Source organism: Leucoraja erinacea, chromosome 20 (assembly GCF_028641065.1).
Source record: "Leucoraja erinacea ecotype New England chromosome 20, Leri_hhj_1, whole genome shotgun sequence".
NCBI lineage: Eukaryota > Metazoa > Chordata > Chondrichthyes > Rajiformes > Rajidae > Leucoraja > Leucoraja erinaceus.
Window position 1 is genome coordinate 10,863,832 of NC_073396.1, and position 26,117 is coordinate 10,889,948.

General features: G+C 42.2%; 1 protein-coding gene across 1 annotated transcript in view; it reads left to right on the top strand.

Moving 5' to 3' along the window:
- myo15aa (myosin XVAa) overlaps positions 1–26,117 on the top strand; it is a 107,664-nt gene that overhangs the window by 62,797 nt on the left and 18,750 nt on the right. The window contains exons 37-47 of the mRNA XM_055651903.1: positions 962–1,077; positions 3,650–3,768; positions 6,379–6,520; positions 8,697–8,808; positions 10,395–10,469; positions 14,273–14,549; positions 16,140–16,289; positions 18,204–18,276; positions 19,801–19,873; positions 21,202–21,275; positions 24,051–24,133. Coding sequence (XP_055507878.1) covers positions 962–1,077; positions 3,650–3,768; positions 6,379–6,520; positions 8,697–8,808; positions 10,395–10,469; positions 14,273–14,549; positions 16,140–16,289; positions 18,204–18,276; positions 19,801–19,873; positions 21,202–21,275; positions 24,051–24,133 — 1,294 coding nt within the window. The remainder of the gene's footprint in view (positions 1–961; positions 1,078–3,649; positions 3,769–6,378; positions 6,521–8,696; positions 8,809–10,394; positions 10,470–14,272; positions 14,550–16,139; positions 16,290–18,203; positions 18,277–19,800; positions 19,874–21,201; positions 21,276–24,050; positions 24,134–26,117) is intronic.

The following is a 26,117-nucleotide window of genomic DNA, read 5'->3' on the forward strand; positions in this document are numbered from 1 at the left end:
TGAGACCAATAGATAGTGAGTAACATTGAGTGCTGATGGGAATGATACCAAATGAGGTATGAGAGAGTTGAATGTAATATAAATGGATGTAAATAGAAATTATAGGATCTGGCTTCAATGCTTCAATGGGTTTGAACTTTGTTATAACAGCCATAGATCGCTATGTCAGAGTTAAAAGTGACGGGTTATATTGGCTGTATTTAGTTTACTTTAGAGGTACAACATTGAAAATAACCCCTTCGGCCCACTCGTTCACTCTAGTTCTATGCTATCCCATTATTGCATCCTACACACTAGGGGTAATTTACAGAAGCCAATTAACCAACAAAGGCACACATCTTTGGAATGTGTGAGGAAACCCATAGGAAACCTATGAATCTACGGGAAGAATGTGCAAACTCCACACAGACAGCACACATAGTCAGAAACAAACCTTGGTCTCTGGTGCTGTGAGATAGAAACTCTATTGCTGTGCCATTGTGCCACCCAAAATGGCTGATGATAATCCAGCTTCCACACATGGTAACGTTCTTTCATAGAAACATAGACATAGAAACATAGAAAATAAGTGCAGGAGGAGGCCATTCAGCCCTCCGAGCCAGCACCGCCATTCATTGTGATCATGGCTGATCGTCCCCTATCAATAACCCGTGCCTGCCTTCTCCCCATTCCCTGGTTTAATCTCTCCTAGTTTTTGTTGTGAAACATCTAAATGTTAAAGAGCCAAGATCATTCTAGCCTGAAGATAGACACAAAGTGCTGGAGCAACTCAGCGGGTCAGGCAGCATCTCTGGAGAAAAAAGATGGGTGACAATTCGGGTTGGAACCCTTCTTCAGACTGTCTTCCTTCTTTCTTCCAACACACCATTCTAGCCTTGATATTTAAAAATTTCCCCTTTGAACATGTCCAAGATGGGCGAATGCAGCTTGTATAACATAATGAGTTATTTCTCTTCTGCAGCTGAAAACAACATTCAAGCCTCGACCTTGGTGAAGGATGAGGTTGTCAAGAGGAAGATTGTGACAACAGCCAGAGAGTCTTGGGATATTTATTTCTGCCGTCTGTTCCCTGCCTCTGTGAGGACAACTTTCCTGGATTTGTATACTTTCTTTTATTTGAGCAGATGTGTTGTGAAATATATTTTCTCAAAATCCTTAGCATTTAGTAAGTACACCTGATTGGCAGCAGACTGCAGTAATCTCCCTGTTGAATGGGCAGCTCTTGGTAACATGGGAGTAGAAGTCAGTCATTCATCCCGGAACCTGTATACTTTTCAGTGGCTTATCTGTACCTCAGAACACAAACTCTTGTCCCTGAATATTATGGTGAAGGTGAACTGCGGATGCTGATTTACACCAAAGATAGATACAAAATGCTGGAGTAACTCAGATTCAGATTCAGATTCAGATTCAGATTCAATTTTAATTGTCATTGTCAGTGTACAGTACAGAGACAACGAAATGCATTTAGCATCTCCCTTGAAGAGCGACATAGCAAACGATTTGAATAAAAAATAAATAATAAGTGTCCGGGGGGGGGGGGGTGATTGGCAGTCACCGAGGTACGTTGTTTAGTAGAGTGACAGCCGCCGGAAAGAAGCTGTTCCTCGACCTGCTGGTTCGGCAACGGAGAGACCTGTAGCGCCTCCCGGATGGTAGGAGGGTAAACAGTCCATGGTTGGGGTGAGAGCAGTCCTTGGCGATGCTGAGCGCCCTCCGCAGACAGCGCTTGCTTTGGACAGACTCAATGGAGGGGAGCGTGGAACCGGTGATGCGTTGGGCAATTTTCACCACCCTCTGCAGTGCCTTCCGGTCGGAGACAGAGCAGTTGCCATACCATACTGTGATGCAGTTGGTAAGGATGCTCTCGATGGTGCAGCGGTAGAAGTTCACCAGGATCTGAGGAGACAGATGGACCTTCTTCAGTCTCCTCAGGAAGAAGAGACGCTGATGAGCCTTCTTGATCAGAGTAGAGGTATTGTGGGTCCAAGAGAGGTCATCGGAGATGTTGACTCCCAGGAACCTGAAGCTAGAAACACGTTCCACCTCCGTCCCGTTAATGTGGATGGGGGTGTGCGTGCCGCCTCTGGACTGCCTGAAGTCTACAATGAGCTCCTTGGTCTTCTTGGAGTTAAGGGCCAGGTTGTTGACCTCATTTGGTCAAGCAGCATCTCTGGAGCAAAGGAATAGGTGACGTTTCGGGTTTGAGACCCTTCTTTTGACTCAATCTGCATCAATGTCACATTTCTGATTGGTGCCCATAGGTTGTAGTTCCTTTGCACAGTCTCTATTTAATTCTGTAATAACTATTTCATTCCATAATGTCCCAATCTACCACCCAACCAAGGCCATGTAGCTCATTTTTGAAGGAATTATGCATGCAGTTTTTCATTGGAGCCTACTGAAAGATTCACTTTGCTGAAGAAGGAGTTTATATATAATTTTTATTCCAATCATGTGTTGGAATCATAGAGTCTAACAGCATGGAAACGGGGCCTTGAGACCAACTTTCTCACACCGGCCAACATGTCCCATCTAGACTAGTCTCACCTACTTGCATTTGGCCCATATCAATCGAAACCTGTCCAATCCATGTACCTGTCTAAAAGTTTTTTCACCGTTGCGATAGTCCCAGCCTCAACTACCTTATGCGGCAGCTTGTTCCATACACCCACCACTCTTTGAGAGAAAAATGTACCCCTCAGATTCCTATTATATCTTTCTCCCCTCACCTTACATCTATGTCCCCCGGTTCTCGATTCCCCTACTCTGGGCAAGGGACTGTGCGATTACCCAATCTATTCCTCTCATGATTTTGTACACCTCTATATGATCACCCCTCATTTTCCTCTGCTCCAAGGAATAAAGATCTAGCCTGCTCAACCTCTCCCTATAGCTCAAGCCCTTGAGTCCTGGCAACATCCTTGTATTCAAGATAGACCCAAAAAAGCTGGAGTAATTCAGCGGGTCAGGCAGCATCTCTGGAGAAAAGGGATAGGTAACGTTTTGGGTCAAGATCCTTCTAACATCCTTGTATTCTTGTTAATTAGCTAACTTATTTTGAGATCCAAACATAGAAACATAGACATAGAAACATAGAAAATAGGTGCAGGAGTAGGCCATTCGGCCCTTCGAGCCTAATGGGCTGATCATCCAACTCAGTATCCTGTACCTGCCCTCTCTCCATACCCCCTGATCTCTTTAGCCACAAGGGCCACATCTAACTCCCTCTTAAATACAGCCAATGAACTGGCCTCAACCACCCTCTGGGGCAGGGAGTTCTACAGATTCACCACTCTCTGTGTGAAAAATGTTTTTCTCATCTCGGTCCTAAAGGATTTCCCCTTTATCCTTAAACTGTGACCCCTTGTCCTGGACTTCCCCAACATCGGGAACAATCTTCCTGCATCTAGCCTGTCCAACCCCTGAAGAATTTTGCAAGTTTCTATTTTGTAACATGTTTCTATTTTTTCATTCTATCTCTTCTGAAGCCAGACTGGCCAGATGGAAGCAGACTTGGGCTCACTGGGTATTGTCAGCTGCCCTGGAACATTATAAGGCAACAGGGAACAGGAGCAAACAAGGGGCAATATCTTTTCACTTTGCCGGACAGTTTTAACAATGCTAATTTGTAATGATTGTGTTGCAGGGCAGCGTTGGAACTGGAGTGCAGGTTCTGGGAGTATCCCACAAAGGAATCAGTCTGCTGAAACTAGTGCGAAGCCGCAGTACGCCAACAGAGAATCTGAGGGTACTCAGAAGCTACAGGTACAAAGAAGACACTATGGTCCCTCCTTCTGCTGGACCGTGTAGAAATTTAAGGTCATATTTGAATCTGAGACGAATATTGCTAGCATGATCCACAATTTTGCCTCATGCAATCACCCATGTCCACATTTTCCTCCACGTGTGCTTATGAAATCCTCATCCATGCCTTTGTAACTGTCACACTCAACTCTTATAAAGGATCGGACTTAACTCCAATCCTTTTTAACTCTGTGGTGATTCAAAACCGTTGCAAGTTTCCTGTCATACCCATGTCCTGTTTATCTTCACCAGATTGCTCACAAGTCTTCCCTAGCTTCTAACTAAGCAACATCTATCTATCTATATAATATTAAACTCTGTGGCTGCTGGCTGGCTGTGTTTCTGTCTGACTTGTGGTTGCCAGCCTTTGATTCGTTGCTACGCCAACGCGAGGCCCAGAAACGGCGACATTTTTTCCATTTCGGTAGAGATTTCACTTTTCATTCCAAGTATCCACTCCTCATTAAATTTCGTCGTGTTTATGTACACATTTTTAATAAAATCCTTTCCTCCCCCACTCACACATTTTGTCGCCTCCTGCTGGCCAGCGACCATAACGGCTGCTGGCGCCCGCCTCTCGTCTCAAAGACGCCATTTAAAAACAGCCGCACTGCTGACTGCGGGAACGGCTTGACTTGGAGGACCACGTCTCCCGTGGGGGCTACGGATAGGGAACAGCTGCGTTGGGGGAGCAGACTCAACGGGTCTGCACTTGGTCTAGTATAATATTAAAACTCTATGGCTGCTGGCTGGCTGTGTTTCTGCCTGACTTGTGGTTGCCAGCCTGTGGGTGCCAGCCTTTGATTCGTTGCTACGCCAACACCAGACCCACAAACGCCCAGATTTTTTCCATTTCGGTAGAGATTTCACTTTTCATTCCAAGTATCCACTCCTGATTAAATTTTGTCGTGTTTATGTACACATTTTTAATAAAATCCTTCTCCCCCCCCCCCCACTCACTCATTTTGTCGCCTCCTGCTGGCCAGCGACCATAACTGCTGCTGGCGCCCGCATCTCGCCTCAAAGACGCCATTTAAAAACAGCCGCACTGCTGAGTCCTGAACGGCTTGAGTTCGAGGACCACGTCCCCCGTGGGGGCTACGGGTAGGGAACGGCTGCGTTGGGGGAGCAGACCCAACGGGTCTGCACTTGGTCTAGTAATCCTTTAAAAATGTCCAGCCTTGCATTCAAGGTGTTGTCTCGCTTTATCTCTGTATTCCCCCTGACCCACTGCTGAGGTTCAGTTAATACTTTGGCTGCCTCTCAAATATCTATGCTAACACAACAATGAAAAGCTGTCTCATCACTGCCCTCTCGTGTATGTGTATAAGATTCTATGGCACGATGCCCTATTTGAGGAAGAACAGGGCAGTTAACCCTGTAGACTTCAGTGGAAAATCTCTAAGACAGTATGTCTGGTCATCATCCCCTTGGCTGCCATGCTCTAACATTACAGTAGTGATCAAAAGTACTTCAATAGCTATTAAGCAATTTGAAGACTTGAAAATGCAACTCTTTTTTTCTCTTAATATGTCCTTATGTCACTTAATGTCCAGTTCTGCTTAGTAAGCCACTTGTGAAATATTTTGCAACATTACACTATATTAAAGGTGCTAAATAAAATAAAATTAAAAAACTTAATGAATTAGGAAAAGGATCAGGTCACTCAGCACTGAATCTGCTCTGCCATTCAATAAGATCACGGCAACTCCACATTTGCATTCTCCCACCAGTAACTTTAATACCCATTGCTATCATGAATCTTTCTCATGCTGTCTCAAAAATAGGCAAACACTCTATTTTCCTTACAGTTTGAGGAAGAAAGTTACAAAGATTCACGCCCCTTGGAGCGAAAAAATTTAATCTAATCTCAGTTTAAAATTAGCAACCCTTGATTTTTTAACAGTGATTCCTTCGTTCTAGTTTTTCCCCAGAAGAAGAAACATGTTCAACACATTAAACATAGAACTCATGAGAACAGGTGATGGAAGGGCCTACTTCCATGCTGTATCATTCAACCAATCAATCAATGGAAAATGATTGTTAAATCTACCAAGACCCTTTGGGATTATTTTGGTTATCTGTCCAACTAGATGTGATTTTATCAATGTCACCTCTTCCTCCTGTAATAGGTAGTGCCTCAGTCACATGGAGACATGATCTTCCACACCTTCTAAAATTAGATATTATATAAGATATGTATTGAACACATCTGCCTATGCTCCCCCATTTTTCCAAACTCAAACTCTGACGGTTCCTTAATTCAGAACTCCTACCTAGATTTTGTTTCCCCTGCTCTCAAATCTCTAAACTGTACTCTTGAACTTGTGACTATAAACCGACCTGGACCTCCAACCTCCCATTCTCCAACTCCAAACTCTGAACTCCACCTCTCCTTTCTCCTCCTGATTCTCCAATCTCCAAGCTGACTCTTTGCTGCCATACAGGATTCTCCTGATCCCTGTGTTTGAATTTGTAGAATGTCTGTACGGAATTCTGTATGTTGCTCTGGGACAAGGGCCTGGTGTCCAAGAAGCCCATCTAATCAGTATCAAAATTATTACTTCACAGCTACACAGATATCTTGTTTGTCACCATCCCTTCTGAAAACATGTTGGATTTCAACCTCACCAATGAGAAGCTGATTTTATTTTCCTCCAAGGCTCCACAAATTAAGAACATGATTGATTATTTCATCACTGAGCTGAAGAAGGTGGGTGAGGATTTGCTTTAGGCTGCTTCAAGCTGTCGGTGTACGAGAAATGTGACACATAGATTCTTGTTCTTTAACCAAGGTGTGTAACATAACTCCATGTTTTTCTCTAAATCAGCCATTGGTCAATGAGTGATTATTTCTCTTTTGTTAGAAAGATAACATTTTGCGTTCCTCCCCAAAGATTTGGACACATCATCCAGATTTTTGTTTTCGGGCATACTATGAGAGCTCAGCACTGTCAGAGGGGTTGTGCTGTGACAATACTGCATTGTCAAAGGGGCCAGTGCTGAGTGAGTACAACACTGTTGGAGGGATTATCTTGAGGGAGCATTGAATTGTCTGAGAGTACAACAAGGGAGATGTACAAGATCCAAGATTTACTTCCAGACCAATGCTGCTAAAACAGATGATCTGGTCATTGATCAGTTTACTGTTTGTGCAATGTTGTTCTTTTTTCAGATTTACAATGTTAATTAAAATTCTTAATTAGTGCAAAATCGGGTGGATTTTCAATCTAGGACAAAATAGTGGCAATCAAAATTCCAGAGCAAGAGTCAAGAGTGTTTTATTGTCATGTGTCCCAGATAGAACAATAACATTCTTACTTGCTGCAGCACAACAGAATGTGTAAACATAGTACACTGTAAACAATATGATAAACGAGAGAGAAAACAAAATGTTCAGTGTGTATATCTACACATACTCACAAGTACACACACACACATTTATATATATACTAGACCAAGCGCAGACCCATTGGGTCTGCTCCCCAAATGCACCCACTCCTTACCCATAGCCCCCATGGGAGACGTGGTCCTCCAACTCAAGCCGTCCCTGAATGTAAGATTCCAGCACTCCCCTGCATCCCTGAGCAGTGAGCTTGAAAACAAAATTCCAATTGTACAGGAGGGGGAAGGCGTGAGGTGAAAAGTTCAAGAGTGTTCCTGTGTCATCACTGCTTGCCGAGCCATTGTGACTTCATCAGTTGAAGCTGCTCAATTTAAATTCAAAGTGTTTTGATTTTTTTAAACTTCAGTAATGTCGAGAAATAAAGCATAAAATGCTCAGTGAAAGTGATCTCTGCCTAGAGGGGGGAAATGTGAATCAGAATATGTAAAAATCTTGTGAAAGTTGGCATTGTTAAAGCATCAATTGCAAATAACATGAAAGATAGGATGAAATCTTCAGTGAAGTTGATCACTGCTAGCCGAGCCATTCACCTTCACTGAACATTTTATGCTTTATTCTCGACTTATTACTGATTAAAAGTAAGTAAGAAGTTTAAAAACATCAAGACTTTGAATTTAAAATGACCAGCTTTCACTGATGACGTCATCAGTGAAAGCTGGTCATTTTAAATTCACTGATGTTTTTAAACTTCTTACTTACTTTTAATCAGTAATAAGTCGAGAATAAAGCATAAAATGTTCATTGAAGGTGAATAACATGGGAATTTCCTCTGTGGAAGAAGACTGCTCCTCATTAGGCAACCTCACTTCTACTGAGTTCAGCAATGATTACATTTTTAACGAGCATTCTCTCTGGTGTTGGGATATTGTGATTACAGCAATGTTAATTAACTGGTGGATTGGAGCCAATAGTAGACCAATGCAAAGCTTTGAAAAGCTTTTTGTTGCGTGCTAACCAGTCAGCAGAAAGCCAATACTTGATTACAATCAATCTATTTACAGTGTATAGATACATGATAAGGGAATAATGTCTGGTTCAAGGTAAAGCCAGCAAAGTCTGGTCAAGGATAGTCCGAGGGACACCAAAGAGGTAGATAGTAATTCAGCACTGCTCTCTGGTTGTGGGAGGACGATTCAGTTGCCTGATAACAGCTGGGAAGAAACTGTTCATGAATCTGGTGGTGTGCATTTTCACATTTCTCACTGAAGCTTCAAGTCACTGACAACAATGTGCCTCCTCCTCATCCTTACCCTTATAGGATGCTTCCCAAGTGAATCATTCTCCCTGGTCTCCATTGCTTCTGTTTCTTGCCATTTTCCTCATTAATATTGTCTGTGTTTGCATTCATCTTGCTCATCTCCTGCTCAACATCTATTTTATAAAGTGTCATGCGATGTGTGTTACATGATCTGTGCTGCAAAATAACTGTAGCTTGGCACGAAGAGCGCAAAACTAATATTACCTGTGCTGTGGTCACTTGCAGGATTCTAATTATGTTGTAGCAGTGAAGAGTCATATCACAAATGACAGCTCCTTCCTTCGGTTCCACAAGGGAGACATCATCTGCCTACAATCCTCGGATGGTGTGGAGGAAGGTCAGTATCTGTGAGAATCTAATTGTTCATAGTCAGGGGTCAACTAAAAATCCAAAGAACTAATTTCTTATAAATTTGAGTACCTGAAATGGTTCTAATTAGCTAGATTGCTAAACAAGTAGCTACTATGTGGCATTGATCCACAAAGAGCTCGGCACTTGTACATGAGTGTCCTTGAACTTGAGTCACTGGAAGTTAACATGCAGGTATGGCAAGCGATTAGGGAGACAAACAATGTACAGGTTCTCTCCAGGTTATGTACGCCCAACATGTACATATAGATTAGCTTTTTGGAGACCAGCTGGATTGGTTTGCTGGGTTACCTGCCATGTGGGAACTCGGTTTGCAGCAATATCATTGCATCGTGCAGAGGAATCTCAATGGTTTAATTAAATCCCCTGGTTCAACTACACATTGCCCTTGGTAAGTCTATGTATTCATGTAAATATAGTGCCAGGCAGCCATATATCTGACGCACACGGCTCGTGTTACAAACATTTCTCAGGCACAGAATTCTGTTATATCCCAGGGAGGCCCTGTGTTTGTCTTTACTTGGATTTGATATAAAAATAAAGAGATCTTTTTGCAATTACATTTATCCATACATCTTGCGTATGGGGCTGTTTTATCTACCTGATAGATTCATGGGAAAGAAGATTGTCCAATGAGGAGTGATGAAGCTGACTGAGCTTGTACCTTATGGAGTATAGATGAATGATTGGTGATTTCATTGACATCTCTAATATTTCGAGCTGGTTTGCCAGGGCAATTGCAGGAATGATGATTCCCCTGGCTGAGGTGTCCAGAACCAGGAATCACAGACACAAAATAAGGAATGGCCTTTCAGGACTAAGATGAGAAGAATTTTTTTCTGGTGCAGGATAGAATTTTCTTTTCCCAGTAAAGGCACTGGAAGCTCTGTCACTGAGACTATTTAAGACAGACATTTATAATGTTTTGGATATTGAGGGATACAAGTGAACGTTAATTAACACCTTGGTCTCAATGAGCCTGAACTCACACCTTGGGCTCAGTGTGTTTGAACTCACTGGACTCAGTGAGTGTGAATTCATTCCCTGGATTCAGAGTGTCTGTATACATTCACTGATGATGGTAAAGGACCCGCCACACTGTACGAGGTAATTCAAGAGCTCTCCCGAGTTTAAAAAAAAATCAAACTTGTGATAAGCACGTAGAATGTACGTAGTGGCTTCGTCGGAGCTCGGGACGTCTTTTAGAGACTCGTAATGCTAAGCTCGAAACGCGGTAAGCTCGTGAAGACTCGTGAAGTTTTTTCAACGTTGAAAAATGTACACGAGAGCCCCGAGTACCTACGAGCAGCTATTACCGTAATTCTTCGAGTCCGAATCAGGGGAAACTCAGGAGAATTCTTGAATTAGCTTGTACGGTGGGACAGGCCCTTAAGTGTTGATTTTTTTCCCCGACGTGAGGTGGATGTGCATTCACTTCTTGGAATCGTTGGAGTGTGAATTTATTCCCTCGTGCATGTGTGCATTCAACGTATGCGTGCGCTGCTTCCTCACAGCTCGCTTACTGTTCTCTTGATTATTTATGACTGTCCTTAGACCGTTGCTACGGATGTATAGTCAGAAAGAAAGTGATATACCTGGAGGAATTAAGAAAACACATTCCTGATTTTGGTGGGTGTGAAGCCTAACAGTTTTGCGTTGTGATTGCTTGTTTGTGTGCCAGTCATCCCTCCCACTTTCTTTAGGTGAGGATTATTTGTATTTTGATAGTGTGGTGAACTCCCTCCTCCACTGATTCCATTAATGGAGATGTCTGCTCCTCAATTTCAATCCCGCACACAGGGTTTGGCCCATTGTGGATGATGAAGATCTAGTGTGCAATGTCCTGAGATTTTTTGTCCAGTACAGATGCAGTCCAGATTCCCGCACTTTGAAAGTGAACGTGCCAACTGGACAGAGGTTTGTTCTCCCCTCTGTGACCAGTTTGCTAATTAGAAAGATATTGAGAATCTCCAACATCTCTGAGTCAAGGAGATGATGAAAACTGGACAAAAACATCAGAAAACCATGTTTTTTGAAACACTATTACTTTATTATTGAGGTACATCATCATTGTGTTAGTGCCCACATCCCTATGTTGCTTTTTCATAATTTGTTATTTCTAAGCTACTCCATCATAACATATTACTCCACCGTCTTACTGTGTGATTCCATCCTTTTTTTTGCTACTTTTCAATATAACATGGTTACTTTTCCATTTCATAGCATTACTCAATCTCAATGTGTATTTTTCTCCTTCTTACATTGTTCATTCTCCAGTTTCAATGTCACTCATTTATCTTGAGTTCAGGCTTCAGTTGGGACAACCTTGATCATATTGAATGCACAGCCAGGTTTGAAGGGCCTGATTTAAGTAAACATGGTTTCCATCTTTGTTTTCTTGTGTTTTTTTTGGACTGGTGTGTGCATGGTTGCTGTGTTTAATGCATCCTGATGTTGTTCCATTTTACACCTGGCCGATTATATATTCACAGCCTTCAGACTCGATTCGGATCATTCTTTTGTTGGTGCAGGGATCTTGGCATCACTCCCGAGTTCACCACTTATTCCCCTTGAGAAGGTAGCAGTGAACTGCCTTCTTGAAATACTGCAGTACCTTCAGTGAAGGCACGCCCGCTATGTTATTGAAAAGGAGTTTCAAGAATTAGACCCAGAAACAGTGACGATCGTTTCACACAACATTGAAGAATCGTCTCCATTGATAGTTTTGGAATCACATATAGACCAGACCAGATAAAAATGAAAGCTTCAACCACCCCAAACACCAAAAAGCTGAACATGACCCAAATGGATTTCAACAACAATCTGGAATATGGTGATCATTAGTACTGATGGCAGATTTTTTTTTTAAAGATTCAGAATTATTAACTGAATTTAACTTCCACAGCTATGATGATTGGATTTGAACACTTGTCTCTAGATTGGCCTTTATGATACTGCTCCAGCAATTTCACACTGCAGGGCCACTGACCCTGGCATTGTTCTTTAGAGGTGACATTCACGGCAAAATAACCCCGTTGGGTAAAGTGATTCTTCATTGCCTTATTCCCTGAAATGTACAGCATGAATTAGAGAAGAATAAAGCTTCCTCAATATTGCCTCATAGTCAATACAGTCATAAAGAGATACACTACAGAATCAGGCCCTTTGGCCCATTGAGGCCACACCAGCCACTCATCTACACTAATGCTACATTAACCCAATTTTTATTATTTGCAGGGCATTCTCTCAACTCTCTGCAATCCCCCCACCACCCATCTCCAGATTCTACCATTCACTTACACATTTTTTAGATGTGATAGGATACTAGAGAACCCAGAGGGATCCCATGCGGTCTCAGGGAGAACGTGCAAACTCCACATAAACAGTATTTCAGGTCAGGATTGAACCCCAGTCTCTGGTATCATGGTGCACTGGCAATAATTCCAAACATTCTCAAGGCATGGAAGTGGAGATAGAGATCTCTCCTGTGATGGACGTTTCCAAGCCTCTGCATCCCCCAAGTAAAAACAAGAGGATCTGCTGGTCTTTGGAGGAAAACTCTAAAGTCATGGAGGTATGAGCCACACAGCATGGATACAGGCCCTTTGGCCCAACTTGTCCATGCTGACCAAGATGCCCATCTACGTTAGTCCCATTTGCCTGTGTTTGACCTGTATCTAAACCTGAGAAACATAAGGAATTGCAGATGCTGGAATCTTGAGCAAAACATAAAATATTGGAGGACTCGGCAGGTCAGTCAGCATCTGAGGAGGGAATGGACAGGTGTCTTTTTTGGTCAGGACTCTTCAGCAGACTTTTCTTGTCCATGTATCTGTCCAAATGTCTTTAAAATGTTGTTATAGTACTTGCCTCAATCATTTCCTCTGGCAGTTTGTCCATATGCATGCTACCCTCTATATGGAAATGTTGCTCTTCAGGTTCCTATTAAATCTTTCCCCTATCTTATTAAACCGACACATTCTAATTTTTGATTTCCCAATCCTGGGGAGGGGGGAGGGAGGAAACTTTGTGCATTCACCCTAACTTTGTCCCTCTTAATCTTATACACCTCCGTAAGATTACCTCCACAGACATGCGGTCCACCTGTTGGAGGGTCCCCAAGCTTCCCCAACCATGATGTTCTTAAGCCATAGGTGCGGGTCAGTAATTGGATTACTGGTTGAAGGGATGCTCCTCTGAGGTGGATCTGTGAGCAGGTACCATACAGGTAAAATGACAGTCAGTAAGTGGATGCAAGAGTTTGGACAGGGGGGTTTGTCTTTCCAGTCCCTCTTTCCTCTTTGCTACCTTCCCTCGCACTCTTATTCCTGATGCAGGATTTCGATCTAATATGTTGATAATTTTTATACATCCACAGATGCTGCTCAGCCTGCTGAGTTGCTCAAGCAGATTGTTTGTTGCTCCAGATTACAGCATCTGTAATCCCTTATGTCTGCATCACCTTTACATTCGCAACCTGGGTTGAAGAGTGCTGAACAGAGCAACAGATCTTGAGCAGTAAACTTTCTCCACACTACAAAGACGTACAGGTTGTAGGTTGATTCGGTAAAGTTGTAAATTGTTCCTCGTGTGTAGTTGGTGTATAGGGTGATTGCTGGTCGGCACAGACTTGGTGGGCCGAAGGGGCTGTTTCCACATTGTAACTCTTATCTCTAATAAATGATGGGCACTGCAGAGGCTGGAATGTACCCAAGCCAAAGAGGACAAGATGTTGTGTTGCTTTGTTTCATTTACTATATTTACTTTAAGCTAAACAGTTTAGTTTAGTTTAGAGATACAGTGTGGAAACAAGCTCTTCGGCCCACGGAGTCTGTGCCAACCAGCTATCACCCATATACCAGTTCTATCCTACACACTGGGTACAATTTGCTGAAGCCAATTAAACTATAAACCTACACACCCTTGGAATATGGGAGGAAAAAATCCAGGTGGTCGCAAGAAGAATGTACAAACTCTGTACAGCCAACACCCGTTGTCAGAATCAAACCTGGGTCTCTGGCGCTGTAAGGCAGCAACTATACTACTGTGCCGGCCCAGCAGAACATGAAAATGAGAAGTTAACAAAATGAAGGGCAGGACCTAGCGACCAATATGGGACGGGCTAATTCAATGGAGCATGTTTGTTGTCACATACTGTGCATATTCATCTGGAAGTGGCGATCTGCATCAATCTTTGAGCAGGTCGGGAGTGTGGTCAGTGCCCTTGCTGGCTGAGGTAGCTTGTGGACCTCATCATGTTGCTGCAGCTTCTGAGGGAAGGCTGGCCAGACTAACGAGGTTTCCAGCACTTGCATCCCACTCACAGAGCTCAGCACTCATCATCTGAATGAACGTGACTGAGATGAATGAAGAGGCATGAGCCGCCTACAAAAAGCAGTGTTAAAATAATGAACCTTTGCTTGTTTGGACAGGATGGAAGTTTGGAGCTTTCCACGGCAGGTCTGGGTTGGTTCCTCTAGAATATGTGCAGCCCGTGGCTGCTCCAGATTTTATTCACCTGAGCACAGACAAGAAGGAAGAACCAAAGGACAAGAAGGGTAAAGTGGCAGCTTCCTCGTCAGCCCTAGTGGCAGCTGCTGTGGGATCAACGGCAGCCGCTGAGGAACTTGACAGGAAAACAGAGGTGCAGAACGGCATTCCTTTATTCTGTACTGTGGTTCTTGGTAATATTACATTGACCATTTCACGGTGAGGAGCAATCTCTTCAGCGACATGCGGTTGGACATGCAAGGGCAAGGCAGCGTGTAAAGTTATCAATCTGCTGTAGTGAATGTAGCACAGATGATTAAATGGCTCGTGGTTGCAAACTTTTCTCTCAGCTCCATCCTATTCAGTCACCCCATTTGTGGATCTGAAACATATTTATAAACAGTCATTTATTTTTAGGCTAATTACAGCAACATTTCCAAGATAGAAATTTATAGCAGCAATCAGTTAATGAAGAACAGCCAGGGATTTTCAAACTGAAAACAATCTTGCTTCTGAGTTATCTGTTACAGTATGTTCTACAATATAACTCTTCTGGGTTATCTATTACAGTACAGTCTTACAGTACTTGAATTCACAACATAAGGGAGATGTAGAATCTACCAGGTTTCCTGCTTCAGACTGTGTTCAGTGGCCCTTTTAATAAGTATGGATGTCATGTTAAGATGAGCAGTGACTGATTTCCACATAAAATACTCAATCCCCTTGAACATAATGAAACGCCTAGAGGCATTGGTTATCACTGCGTCATTATTAGCAGGAGTTAATTCTATGGTTCAATGCTACTTTATCGTCCCATGTCACCTAGATACAGTAATATTCTTTATTTTGCATCCAATTCAGCAAAGTCATACTATACATAAACACAATCTACAAACACTTTACTACAAAAGTGCAATGATTGTAATGTAAGAATAGTAGACTTCACTGTTGTGCAGAAAATTGTGCAATGGTCGGCAACAGAGAGATTGGGTGGAAACATAGTCAGTTCTGGCACAAGTGGAAAGTCTGATGAAGGGTCTCGACCCGAAACGTCGCCCATTCCTCCTCTCCAGAGATGCTGCCTCACCCATGGAGTTACTCCAGCATTTAGTGACTACCTGGAAAGATGGGTGCCATTATCAGCTGGAATAGATCATTCAGCAGAATTCCTACTGATCACGATTCGCTGGATTCGTAGGACAGCACAGAAGATCATTGGCTGCCCTCTCCCCTCCCTGATGGATATTTACACCTCCCGCTGCCTTAGCAGGGCAAAGAATATCATCAAGGACAGCTCCCATCCTGCGTTTGGACTGTTCGACCTGCTGCCCTCTGGAAGGCGCTATAGGTGCATCAAATCTAGGACAAATAGACTCAGGAATAGTTGTTTTCCGAAAATTTTAACTACTCTTAATTCACACATGCACTGACTTTACAGCCCAACACCCGGACTTCCATCTATTATATCCACGTAATGAAATTTGGAACTGTAATGTGTATTGTAACTGTAATTTTTAACATTTAAAAAAAAAAACATTTTTAATATTTAATATAATCTTTAAATATCTCCTTCACCATTTTGCCTTTATAGATATGTATATAGCGCCGCAGAATTGTGCACCTATTCCCCCCCCCTTCTCCCTTTTGTTTTTGTTTTCTGTTTCTTGTTTTTTGTACTAAATTATATGTATGCACTGAGTACGAGCTGCTTTTAATTTCATTGTACATGTATAGTGACAATAAATGGCATATCTATCTATCTATTTGAAAAATGGACTGGTGCCTATCATTGTTTTAATATAACTGCAGATTTCATGGAATGCATGACTTTGAATCTTTTCTGCAGGCCTCCCCTCCAGAATTTGTGGACAGTATTCCTGAATATGGCATTCAGGATAGCCAATACACCATGATAGAATTTGCAAAGAAATACTTCCGCCAATCACCTAAGTTTAAAAGGTGAGTGAATAACAAGTATTGATTGGTGAACTTTCAGTAGCACCAACGTGTAGCCTTGTGTACCAACCACACAGATTATTCCACTGATCCCAAGTGTGCCTATTTTGCTTTTGAACTTTGTCTCCTTTTCTAGCATAAACCTGGTTAAGATCACCCACTCAGCATTGTCCCAATGCTTTCTCTGCAATCTCTAAACCTGTTCTCATTTGCTCAGCAAATCTTGCTCAATATTTCTGGCTATGGGATTTACTTTGTGGAGTTTGCTTGTGCTTGTGCTCTCCCTCTCTCTCCATTTGTCTCTAACATGTACCACTGCCGTCTGACGTTAACCAGGTTGAAAACACTATTAGATGTGAAAGTAATTTTTAATTACTGTGTCAGATTACCCTCAAAATTTTGGATAAGTGAATTCTTCCAGAGCACCAAGAAATAATCTAGATTACAGATTGTCAGGTGTACACTGTTGGTTGCATAGCACTTTTTTGAGGGTATGTAACAAATGTTTAATGGATAGAAATGTAGCAATGGATTGCAAAATCATTTAGGAACAATTTCTTAAAACCAGCAACAAAAGTTTCTCAGGAAAATTATCATCTCGCTATAAATCAGCAATGAAGAGTGACTTACATTTCTGTAGTCCTTTCCCAACATGCTTTAAAGCAGTGAAAATAATTTTGGATTACAGTAATCTTTGTAATACAGTAAAATCATTATTAGATGTGAAATATTAACTGAGGCAGTGACCATTGACAATGTATAAATGATTGGAGTTACCCTAACTGTGAGAGATTGACGTTTAGCAATTTTGATTACCAATCTGCGTGATTGACAATGTTTAGAGCTTACATGATCCCACGTGTGCATGTAGTTGGTTGAGTCAATCTCCTTCCTACCCTGGACACGCTTCTGAAGTAGCAAATCCTGGTGTTGCCTGTTTCTTTGGATCTTGAAATCAGAAAATAATTCCCGCCCACCTTTGCCGAGCTCAGAATATTTCCAATGAAAGAACACAGATAGCACAATTTAGCTTCCAGCATCCAGCCTCTGCATTAAGGCCACTTTCCGCTAAAAAGTATATAAACTCGATAGTCTAGCAAGTCCTATTTTCCTTGCTATTCTATAACAATATTAATCTAGGTGATGCACAACAGTACAAATTCAAGTCGGTGTTGTGGTATAAGCTTGTATCTCTAGAGGGGAGAAGCCTCTCCATCCAAGAAAGACCTCAAGAAATTGCAGAGAAATGTGGACGCAGTCCAGACCATCACACAAGAAGTAGGGTTTCGACCCGAAACGTTGCCTATTTCCTTCGCACCAGAGATGCTGCCTCACCCGCTGAGTTTCTCCAGAATTTTTGTCTACCTTCGATTTTCCAGCATCTGCAGTTCCTTCTTAAACACAAATCAACCCCCCTTCCATTGACTCCATTTACACCCCATGCTGCCTCGGCAAGGCCATCAGCATAATCAAGGACAAGGTACAGAAGTGTGAAAAAGCACACCTCCAGATTCAGGGACAGTTTCTTCCCAGCTGTTACCAGGCAACTGAACCATTATCAACAACTAGCTACTGTCAATCTCATTGGAGACCCTCAGATTATCTTTAATTGGACTTTATCTTGCACCAAACAATATTTCCCTGATCATGTATCTGTACACTGTGGATGGCTCGATTGTCATCATGTATGGTTCCTCCACTAACTGGTCAGCACGCTACAGAAGCGTTTCACTACCTCAGTACAGGTGACAATAGACTAAACTAGACTAAACCAGGGGAAAATTAAACATGAAGCAATAGATCCTCATTAATTACTCAGAAACATAATAAATGATTTGGCACCTGAAGAGGAAAATAAAAACTATGCATGTGTAAAATGCCCTCAAATAATGTTCTTTGAATGTTTTGTTTTTGCAGTGAATCCAACAGAGAGAAATCTAAAAAATCAAAAGATCAGAAGAATCTGTCAGAGCTGGTGAAGTACACCAAGGTAAGATCTGCTGTCTGCTCATTTTGATGCCATAGCTAGCAGCTGCTCGTCAATAACAATATATGAAATGCCCTGGTTATAGGATCTCACTGATGAAGGGTGATGCTGGTTGACAAAGCAGTGAGGCTCTACAGCACAGCACAGCACAGCACTCTCAGGCAGCTTATAATTAATGGTCAGAAACTTTCAAATACAATTCAACAAGACTTTTTTTTGCATCGGCTAATGATGGCATTCCAACCCCAGAGCCATAGAATCATAGAGGCATAGCATGGAAACAAACCCTTCGGCCCACCAACTCTGCATCAATTATCAAACACACACTAACAAGAATCCTTCATTAAGCCTAGTACTCTGTACCCTATTGTCGATGAACCCGATTTGGGCAGAAGCTACAAAAGTGTGAATGCACTCACCACCAGATTGAGGAACAGCTTCTTCCCCTCTGTTATCAGACTACTGAATGGTCCTCCAGCTAGGGTGTAGTCCCGATCTTCCAACCTACCTCCTTGCAGACATTGAACTTTTTCTCTGTAACTGTAATGGTACAATGCTTAACACTGTATTCTGCACTTTAGTATTTTTCTCTTTGCACTACCTATTGTACTTGTGTATGGCTTCTTGATTATATTTATGTATATAGTAGTATGATTCGATTTGACTGGATAGCACACAAATATAAACTTTTCACTGTATCTCGGTTCCCGTGACAATAATAAACCAATGGCTATACCAATGATTTGTCCGTGAGTGAATGGGAAACGCCTCCGATTCAGAATTCTCTCCAACATATGGTTCCCTACCAAAATATTCATGGATAGATACTGCCAGAAAGGAGAACTGCATATGAAATGGCAACATTCTATGTAAAGGTGATTCATGCTTAAAGTTGTCAGGCCACATTTTTAGAAGGATGAACAAGGAAACTGTGGTCATCGTATTTCAAAACAGAAAATATTATTTTGTGATTACATGCATAATACTTTTTTTACATATATAGGAATTGTATGAGACAGAGTGACATCCAGTGCTGCCTTTTGGTAATACAACAATTAAAAGCACAGCATTTCCAGATTCAGAGGGTGTTGCCAAGATGAAGGCAACCACATTGCAGGCTATCGGTGGCCTTAATTTATAACAAGATCCAAAAAGAGCCCATTAAAAAGGACAACTTATTGAAAGAGAAAGCAGCTACAAAGGCCACATGGCACAATTGAATTTCTAGGCATCTATTTTGCACGGATAGAGAATATTATTGGCAGGCTTGGACTCGGGAAGGACTGAGTTTACAAGCGTTTCCATTGAGGTGTAATATTGGCCACTGGCCATGTGTAGCTGGGACGTGGCACTGATCCATGTAAATCCTTCGGATACATACTCACCCACCCTCGTGCCAGTCCACATGTCCATGGGCACCTTCAGGAAACAAAATAACAGAAAAGTAATTTATCTTCAGGCAGTACTTTCAGATTATGATATAAACACATGTCTAATGTGTTCCTATTTAATAACCTTTCTTCACAGACTCCCATACAAGAGTCCCTGATTGAATTCTCAGATGAAAATATGAACAAGATAGCAGCTGAGATTTTTGTTGGTAAGAATCAACATTCCTCTTTATGAAATAAAGCATCACCTTTGTCATTTCATTGTTGCCACACGGCTTTTCCCTTTCCTCCCAATATTCTCCCAGTCCTGGCTCACGGAGTAAAGTTTGGATATCCTGGACATCACCCACCCAAACCAATTTCACCTCGGCAGTAAAGTAGGTCAATGAGGGTTCTCATCTTGCTCCAGATTCTTTTCCATCACCTTGTGCTGGCTCATCAGACTCTTGCCACAAGTGGTTGACTGACCGTTCTCCCCATGTTCAACTCCTTCCTCAATTCTTCTATTCCTTGACACATTCCTTGTCACGTGGGAGGCTTGAGTCAATCCTCACCTCACATTAGTTTGGCACGCCAAGTTGTTCATCGCTTGTATCCTAATCCTGATATTTTGCCAAGACCTCTTGATCTAACAATGCGTTGCCCCTACTCATCACTCTGACACCTCTCTCCATCCCTTCACCCTGACTCCTAACCCAACCACTTGATCCCATTCCCTGTCCCATCCTAACATTTCCCAAATCCCTCAGCTTGATCTCTTTACAGGGCCTCTCCACTCACCTCAAATGATCACCTCCTTAAATGATCACCCCCTTCACCTGATAGGGTAAACTTGTTCTGATTCCTTCCCCCAACCTTGAAATGCCTCACCCCCTTCATCTCCCTGAATCTGCAGGAGGACATATGGGTAAAGGTCTCGGAAGAGATGCGTTTGATTCGGCTTCTGCATCACCACGGAGGTCCGCTGAGAGCTCCTTGCCCTCGGCCTGGGCCCATGAAGAGATGGAAACTAAGTTTGCCTCACTGAGCCTGTGCTTGGTGAACTCACTGCAGCATTGGTGTTTATTGTATGTTTTGTTATTATTGATTCAGTGTATGACTGCAGGCAACATAGTTTCGTTCAGACCGTAAGGTCTGAATGACAATAAAGGATCTATCTATCTATCTACATTGAATCATTAAATAGTGGCATTTGGCTGTATCAGCTTCTTCTCAATTAAGTAAATGAATCCGCAAGGAATAAACCGTCAAAGGGATGTTTGGGAGGCAATTTAGAGTTTCACTGTGGAGAGCCCTTAACAACAATCCTGAGCTCACCTGATGCCTCTATTTCCAGCATTTTCAGTGTAAATATTAGGAATGAGAATGCTAACTGTGCTGAGACCCACTGAAAACAGAGATCGACCAGTGTTGTCAATTGGGGATCGATCATTGCATTCAACTCCAAAGAGCAAGGACTGTTTGTTTCCACCCTTCCCCCCCCTCCCCCACTTCCCACCATCCTGTGATTATCCTGAATCATGTTTCCTTTCTGCAGCTGTCATGAAATTCATGGGGGATCATCCTTTCAAAGGTCAGACAGAACAAGACGTGATCTACACCATCCTTAAGGTAATGCCTTAGGTTTAGGAGTGCCTGCTTGTGCATAGGTTGGTATGGGTGTTTGTGTGATGTGTATGTGAAAGATACTAAGTGGAATAGTGAATTTTATAACACCACGATTTGGTAGTCCTGATTGCAAAGACGAGTATGTCAATTTAAATCTTATAATTGTACATATAATAAGGTGACATCCTTAGCCTGCTGAACAGACTAGTCTGAAGAAGGGTCTTGACTCGAAACCTCACCCATTCCTTCTCTCCAGAGATGCTGCCTGTCCCGCTGAATTACTGCAGCATTTTGTGTCTACCTTCTGTCATTCAATGATCCTGGTTGATTGCCTCAGCTCGACTCTCCTGCCCGATCTGCACTATCTTTCTATATTAGCCTTAAATATATCTAACTACTCCGTATTCATAACATCAGGAACAGAGACTTCCAAAGATTTGTAAACCTCTCAGAAATAATTTCCTTCTTATCTTCAGTCTTAAATGGATTATACTGAGACTACATCCCCTACTAAGGAAGGTATGCATTTCTATTGTCAAGTCCCCTTAGAATCGTTCAGGTTTGCCTACTTAATAGAAGTATGTGTGTACACATGTACATGCCTGTGTTCGCAAGTATGTCGGGTTGGGTTGTGCATCAGTGTATGTGCAAGGAAGAATAGATTGCCACCAGCCCACTTTGTACAGGTAATTCTGTATTTAAAAGAAAAAAAGCTAATTGAAGGTCCCTTCCATTGTGTTCATAATGGTGCTCTGCTTATATCTTGTTTTCTCATGTTCTTTGCATCTTATACAGTTTGCACTGATTAATGAGGAGCTGTTTAATCCCCATTAGTAACTTCTTCTTATCGAGTCCACACACAGGATTAGAAGTTGTTCAGCCAGAGCTGAACACACCTCTCGGCATCTGCATACAACGGTGTCTGTCTTGTCGCTTCTTATGCTTCTTGTGCGTGGTGGTGGAAAGATTGGTGGAAACAGGGCCGCGACGTGAACGCTCTTTCCTTGACCCCCATTAGTAACTGTGCTGTGCAGACTACTGGACTGGTCAGACTGGTCGTTTTGATTATGTTCTAGTGTCTATTGGGCACATTTCCAAACTATTATAAGCTTTCCCGTTCCTGATTCCTGTTAGGGTATAATAACTAAAGGAGATCTGAGGGGCAAGTTTTCCCACACAGAGGATGGTGGTTATTTGGAGTGAGCTGCCAGAGGAAGTGGTAGCAGCAGACAAAATTACAATGTTTAAAAGGCATTTGAACAGGTACTTGGGTAAGAAAAGAGTAGAGAGATAGGGGGCTGATGTGGACAAAATGGGATTTGTGTAGTCAGTGAGGCAGCCAAAGGGTCAATTTCTGTGCTGTATAACTCTGTGACTAACTCTATGCCCACATAATAATGCTGCCTGAACCTTCAGCAGCAGCATTATATGGAGCCCTCAAAAATCCAGTGTATTGCATCTTTATTTTTGGGTTTCCCCTTGCATTTCTGTATTTCTAAGCACCAACAAATGAACCAGTTTCTCATGAACCTCTTATTAATGGATGAGAGGAATATCCAGTTTAAAAAAAAAAACCTTTGTTCTTCCATACATCAGGAATTGGGGAAATACTTCTTTCGACATTAAATATACCTCTCCAAATAATTGCAAAATCGTCCCTACAATGACTGATTCATTTGTTCTAATGTTATAGGTGACTGTGCCATTTACGCACCGTGCCCCATGGCTTCAGTACTGTTTGCATAATCCATCAAGTAAAATTGCTCCTGTGGTTAGATGAGACTATTTTTACAATTCCTCGAGGAACCTCCCACGGCAAAATTCGGGAATGCTCTGGGAATCAATTTTCAGATTCCCCAGTATTTATCCCTTTTGTGCACAAATATAGGAACTTGATCAGCCACCCGATCTGTTCCTGATTGGCTACCTAGACCATGCTTCCTTTTTTGACTGACCCCTGATGTTGTCTTCCTTTGGTTCGTTATCACTGGAGGCCTACACTCTGGGCTCTGATGGGAACCATTTGCCCTTCGATAACTCTGACAAGGTTTATTTGTGGAGTGTTTCCACTTCAACAAATTCTGCAGTGTTCCTGAAATAACATAGAACAACCCTGACAAGATTCCTGCAGTTTTGCTGTACACTTTATTTCAAGTTTCCTTTTCTCTCAGCAGATGAGGATTGGGGGGGGGGTGGATAATTCCATAGCTGAATGACTCTAGGATACTATATGTGGACTTGGAAGTCAGCAGCTAGCAACTTCAGATCCCTGTTAATTTCCAAATGTGTCAAAATGTACTTCCAAGCAATGCTTGCAGTGGGACTTCAAAGCCCTTTCTCGTGCCCGTTCCATTCTGTTTGTAGTTTATTGGTTTGTTAGTTTGTTTTTGCACAAAATCTGCCAGCATTGCCATTTTTCATTTCACTGCACATCTCGTATGTGTATGTGACGAATAAACTTGACTTGAAGCCCTGCCTGCACCAGGCACAGTCCATAACTTGTCCTTATTGTGTAGTATTGACACATTAGTATGTGCATGCATGTGCAAGTGGGTGGTTGCTTTTGTGTGTGCGTGTGTGCATGCGTGCATGTGTGCATGCCGTGTGTGCATGCTGTGTGTGCTATCAGTGCGTCTGCATGTGTACGTGTGGTACGTGTGAGCAATAGAGATGGTTGAACATTCAGCACTTTATTGACATGCTCCAGGGTCAGATACCAGTTGTTACTTCATGAACAGTTTGACCATATTACACTTGACCTTGCTCTGTCTTTTGTAGCTATGTGGCGAACATGAGGTGATGAAAGATGAAACCTATTGCCAGATTATCAAACAGATTACCGACAACACCAGCTCCAAAACGTAAGGAAACAGCAGCAGGAGTTATTAACCTTTACTCTATGGGCCCGAACACATTCCACATCTAAACATATTTACTCCCATTGATTGTGTGAAATCATTCGGAAGATGGTGTGCGAGATGGCAAACATTGTGCCACTGACCATACCTGCGTTGTCAATTTGCCATCAGGTCAACCTACAGTGGCTTGCAAAAGTTTTCATACCCCTTGAACTTTTCCACATTTTCTCACGTTACAACCACAAACATAAATGTATTTTATTGGGATTTTATGTGATAGACCAACACAAAGTGGTGCATAATTGTGAAGTGGAAGGACAATGATACATGGTTTTCAAATTTTTTTACAAATAAAAAACTGAAAAGTGTACAGGGGTATGAATACTTTTGCAAACCACTGTATACACAAGTCTACTTTACTTTGGAAGCTACAGACTTGGGGAGTGGACTTGCTCCTAATGTTGGAGAATCTATAAAACAGGTTGATACAGTGACAGGGCTTCTAGAGCTCTTTCCTCATTACTCCGGCTAATTGAGGCTCAGTCCAGAACCTGTTTTGTCTTGTTTCTCCATTGTCCCAGTGACCATGTGCGTTTTGACTGGATGTTCCAGATTCCACCCATGATGCAAAGACACACAGGATATAGTTCCAGCACCGGAAATTGGAGGAACAGCACCTCATATTCCGTTTGGGGAGTCTGCACCCCGGGGGCATGAACTTCGAATTCTCCCAATTTTGTATAGTCCTTGCTGTCTCCAAGTCCCCTTCCTCAGCTACCCCCTGCGGGAGTGGACTTGCTCCTAATGTTGGAGAATCCCCAGCCTTCTGGCTACTCCTCCCTCCTTTTCCCTTCCCTTTCTTGTCCCCACCCACCCCTGCCCCCGATCAGTCTGAAGAAGGGTTTCGGCCCGAAACGTTGCCTATCTCCTTCGCTCCATAGATGCTGCTGCACCCGCTGAGTTTCAGATTCCAGCTTTTTTGTGTAACCCAGGATATAGGTTAATTTGCCTCTATAAGTTGTCCCCGTTTGTAGGTGAATGGTAGAATTTGGGGATGACAGGGAGTTGGGGAGAATGCAAGAAGAATAAATTTGAATGACGTAAATGTTTGTTGCTTGATGGTCAGCATTGACTCAGTGGGCCAAAGGGCCAGTGTCCGTGCTGTCAACTATATAACTTTTAAAATACTGTGTTTCTCCTCAAAGAAGATTGTTAACAATAATAAATTGTAATTCAGAAATTACTGTGTAAGACGAAACTGCAGATGCTGGTTTACACAGAAGATATATACAAAATGTTGGAGTAACTCAGCGGGTCAGGCAGCGTTTCTGGCGAAAAGGAATAGGTGACATTTCGGGTCGAGATCCTTCATCAGACTGAGTTACTCCAGTATTTTGTGTCAATCCAGAAAGTACTGCCTGTCTTTCAGATAAGAAGTAATTGAGGAGGTATTAGCAACCATTTCAAGGTGTCAGTTATAGTTTAATGAGTAACTCTCAAAATACAGTGATATTATAGGTCCAATCGCAATGCAGACACCTATAATTTAAGAAGACAAAACCGGCGTGCAGAACTGTTGGAGATGATTTGCTATATGTGGATCTGTCTGCTCTTATGGTTGATTTTTAAAGTTTCTGCGTACAAAGAGCAAGGGTGTTTGTTCCAATATCCTGATCAGTTATTATCCTTTAACCAGCATCACTGAAATAGATTATCTGCTCCTTATCACATGATGTTTATAGGGCACTTCTATTTGTGAATTGTGTACTGTGTTACTTGCCTTAAAAACATTAACTGTGTCCTATAAACATCGTGTGATGAAGAGCAGATAAGTGAATATCACTTAGTGAATATAAGTTATATTAGTGAGTATAACCACTTGCAGATATACTGAGGTTATGAATATGAAAGGTGCTGTATGAATGCAAGCTTTGTCTTCCAATTTCCACAAACAAAATGAGTAAGTGGGAGGATTTGTTTTAGGAGT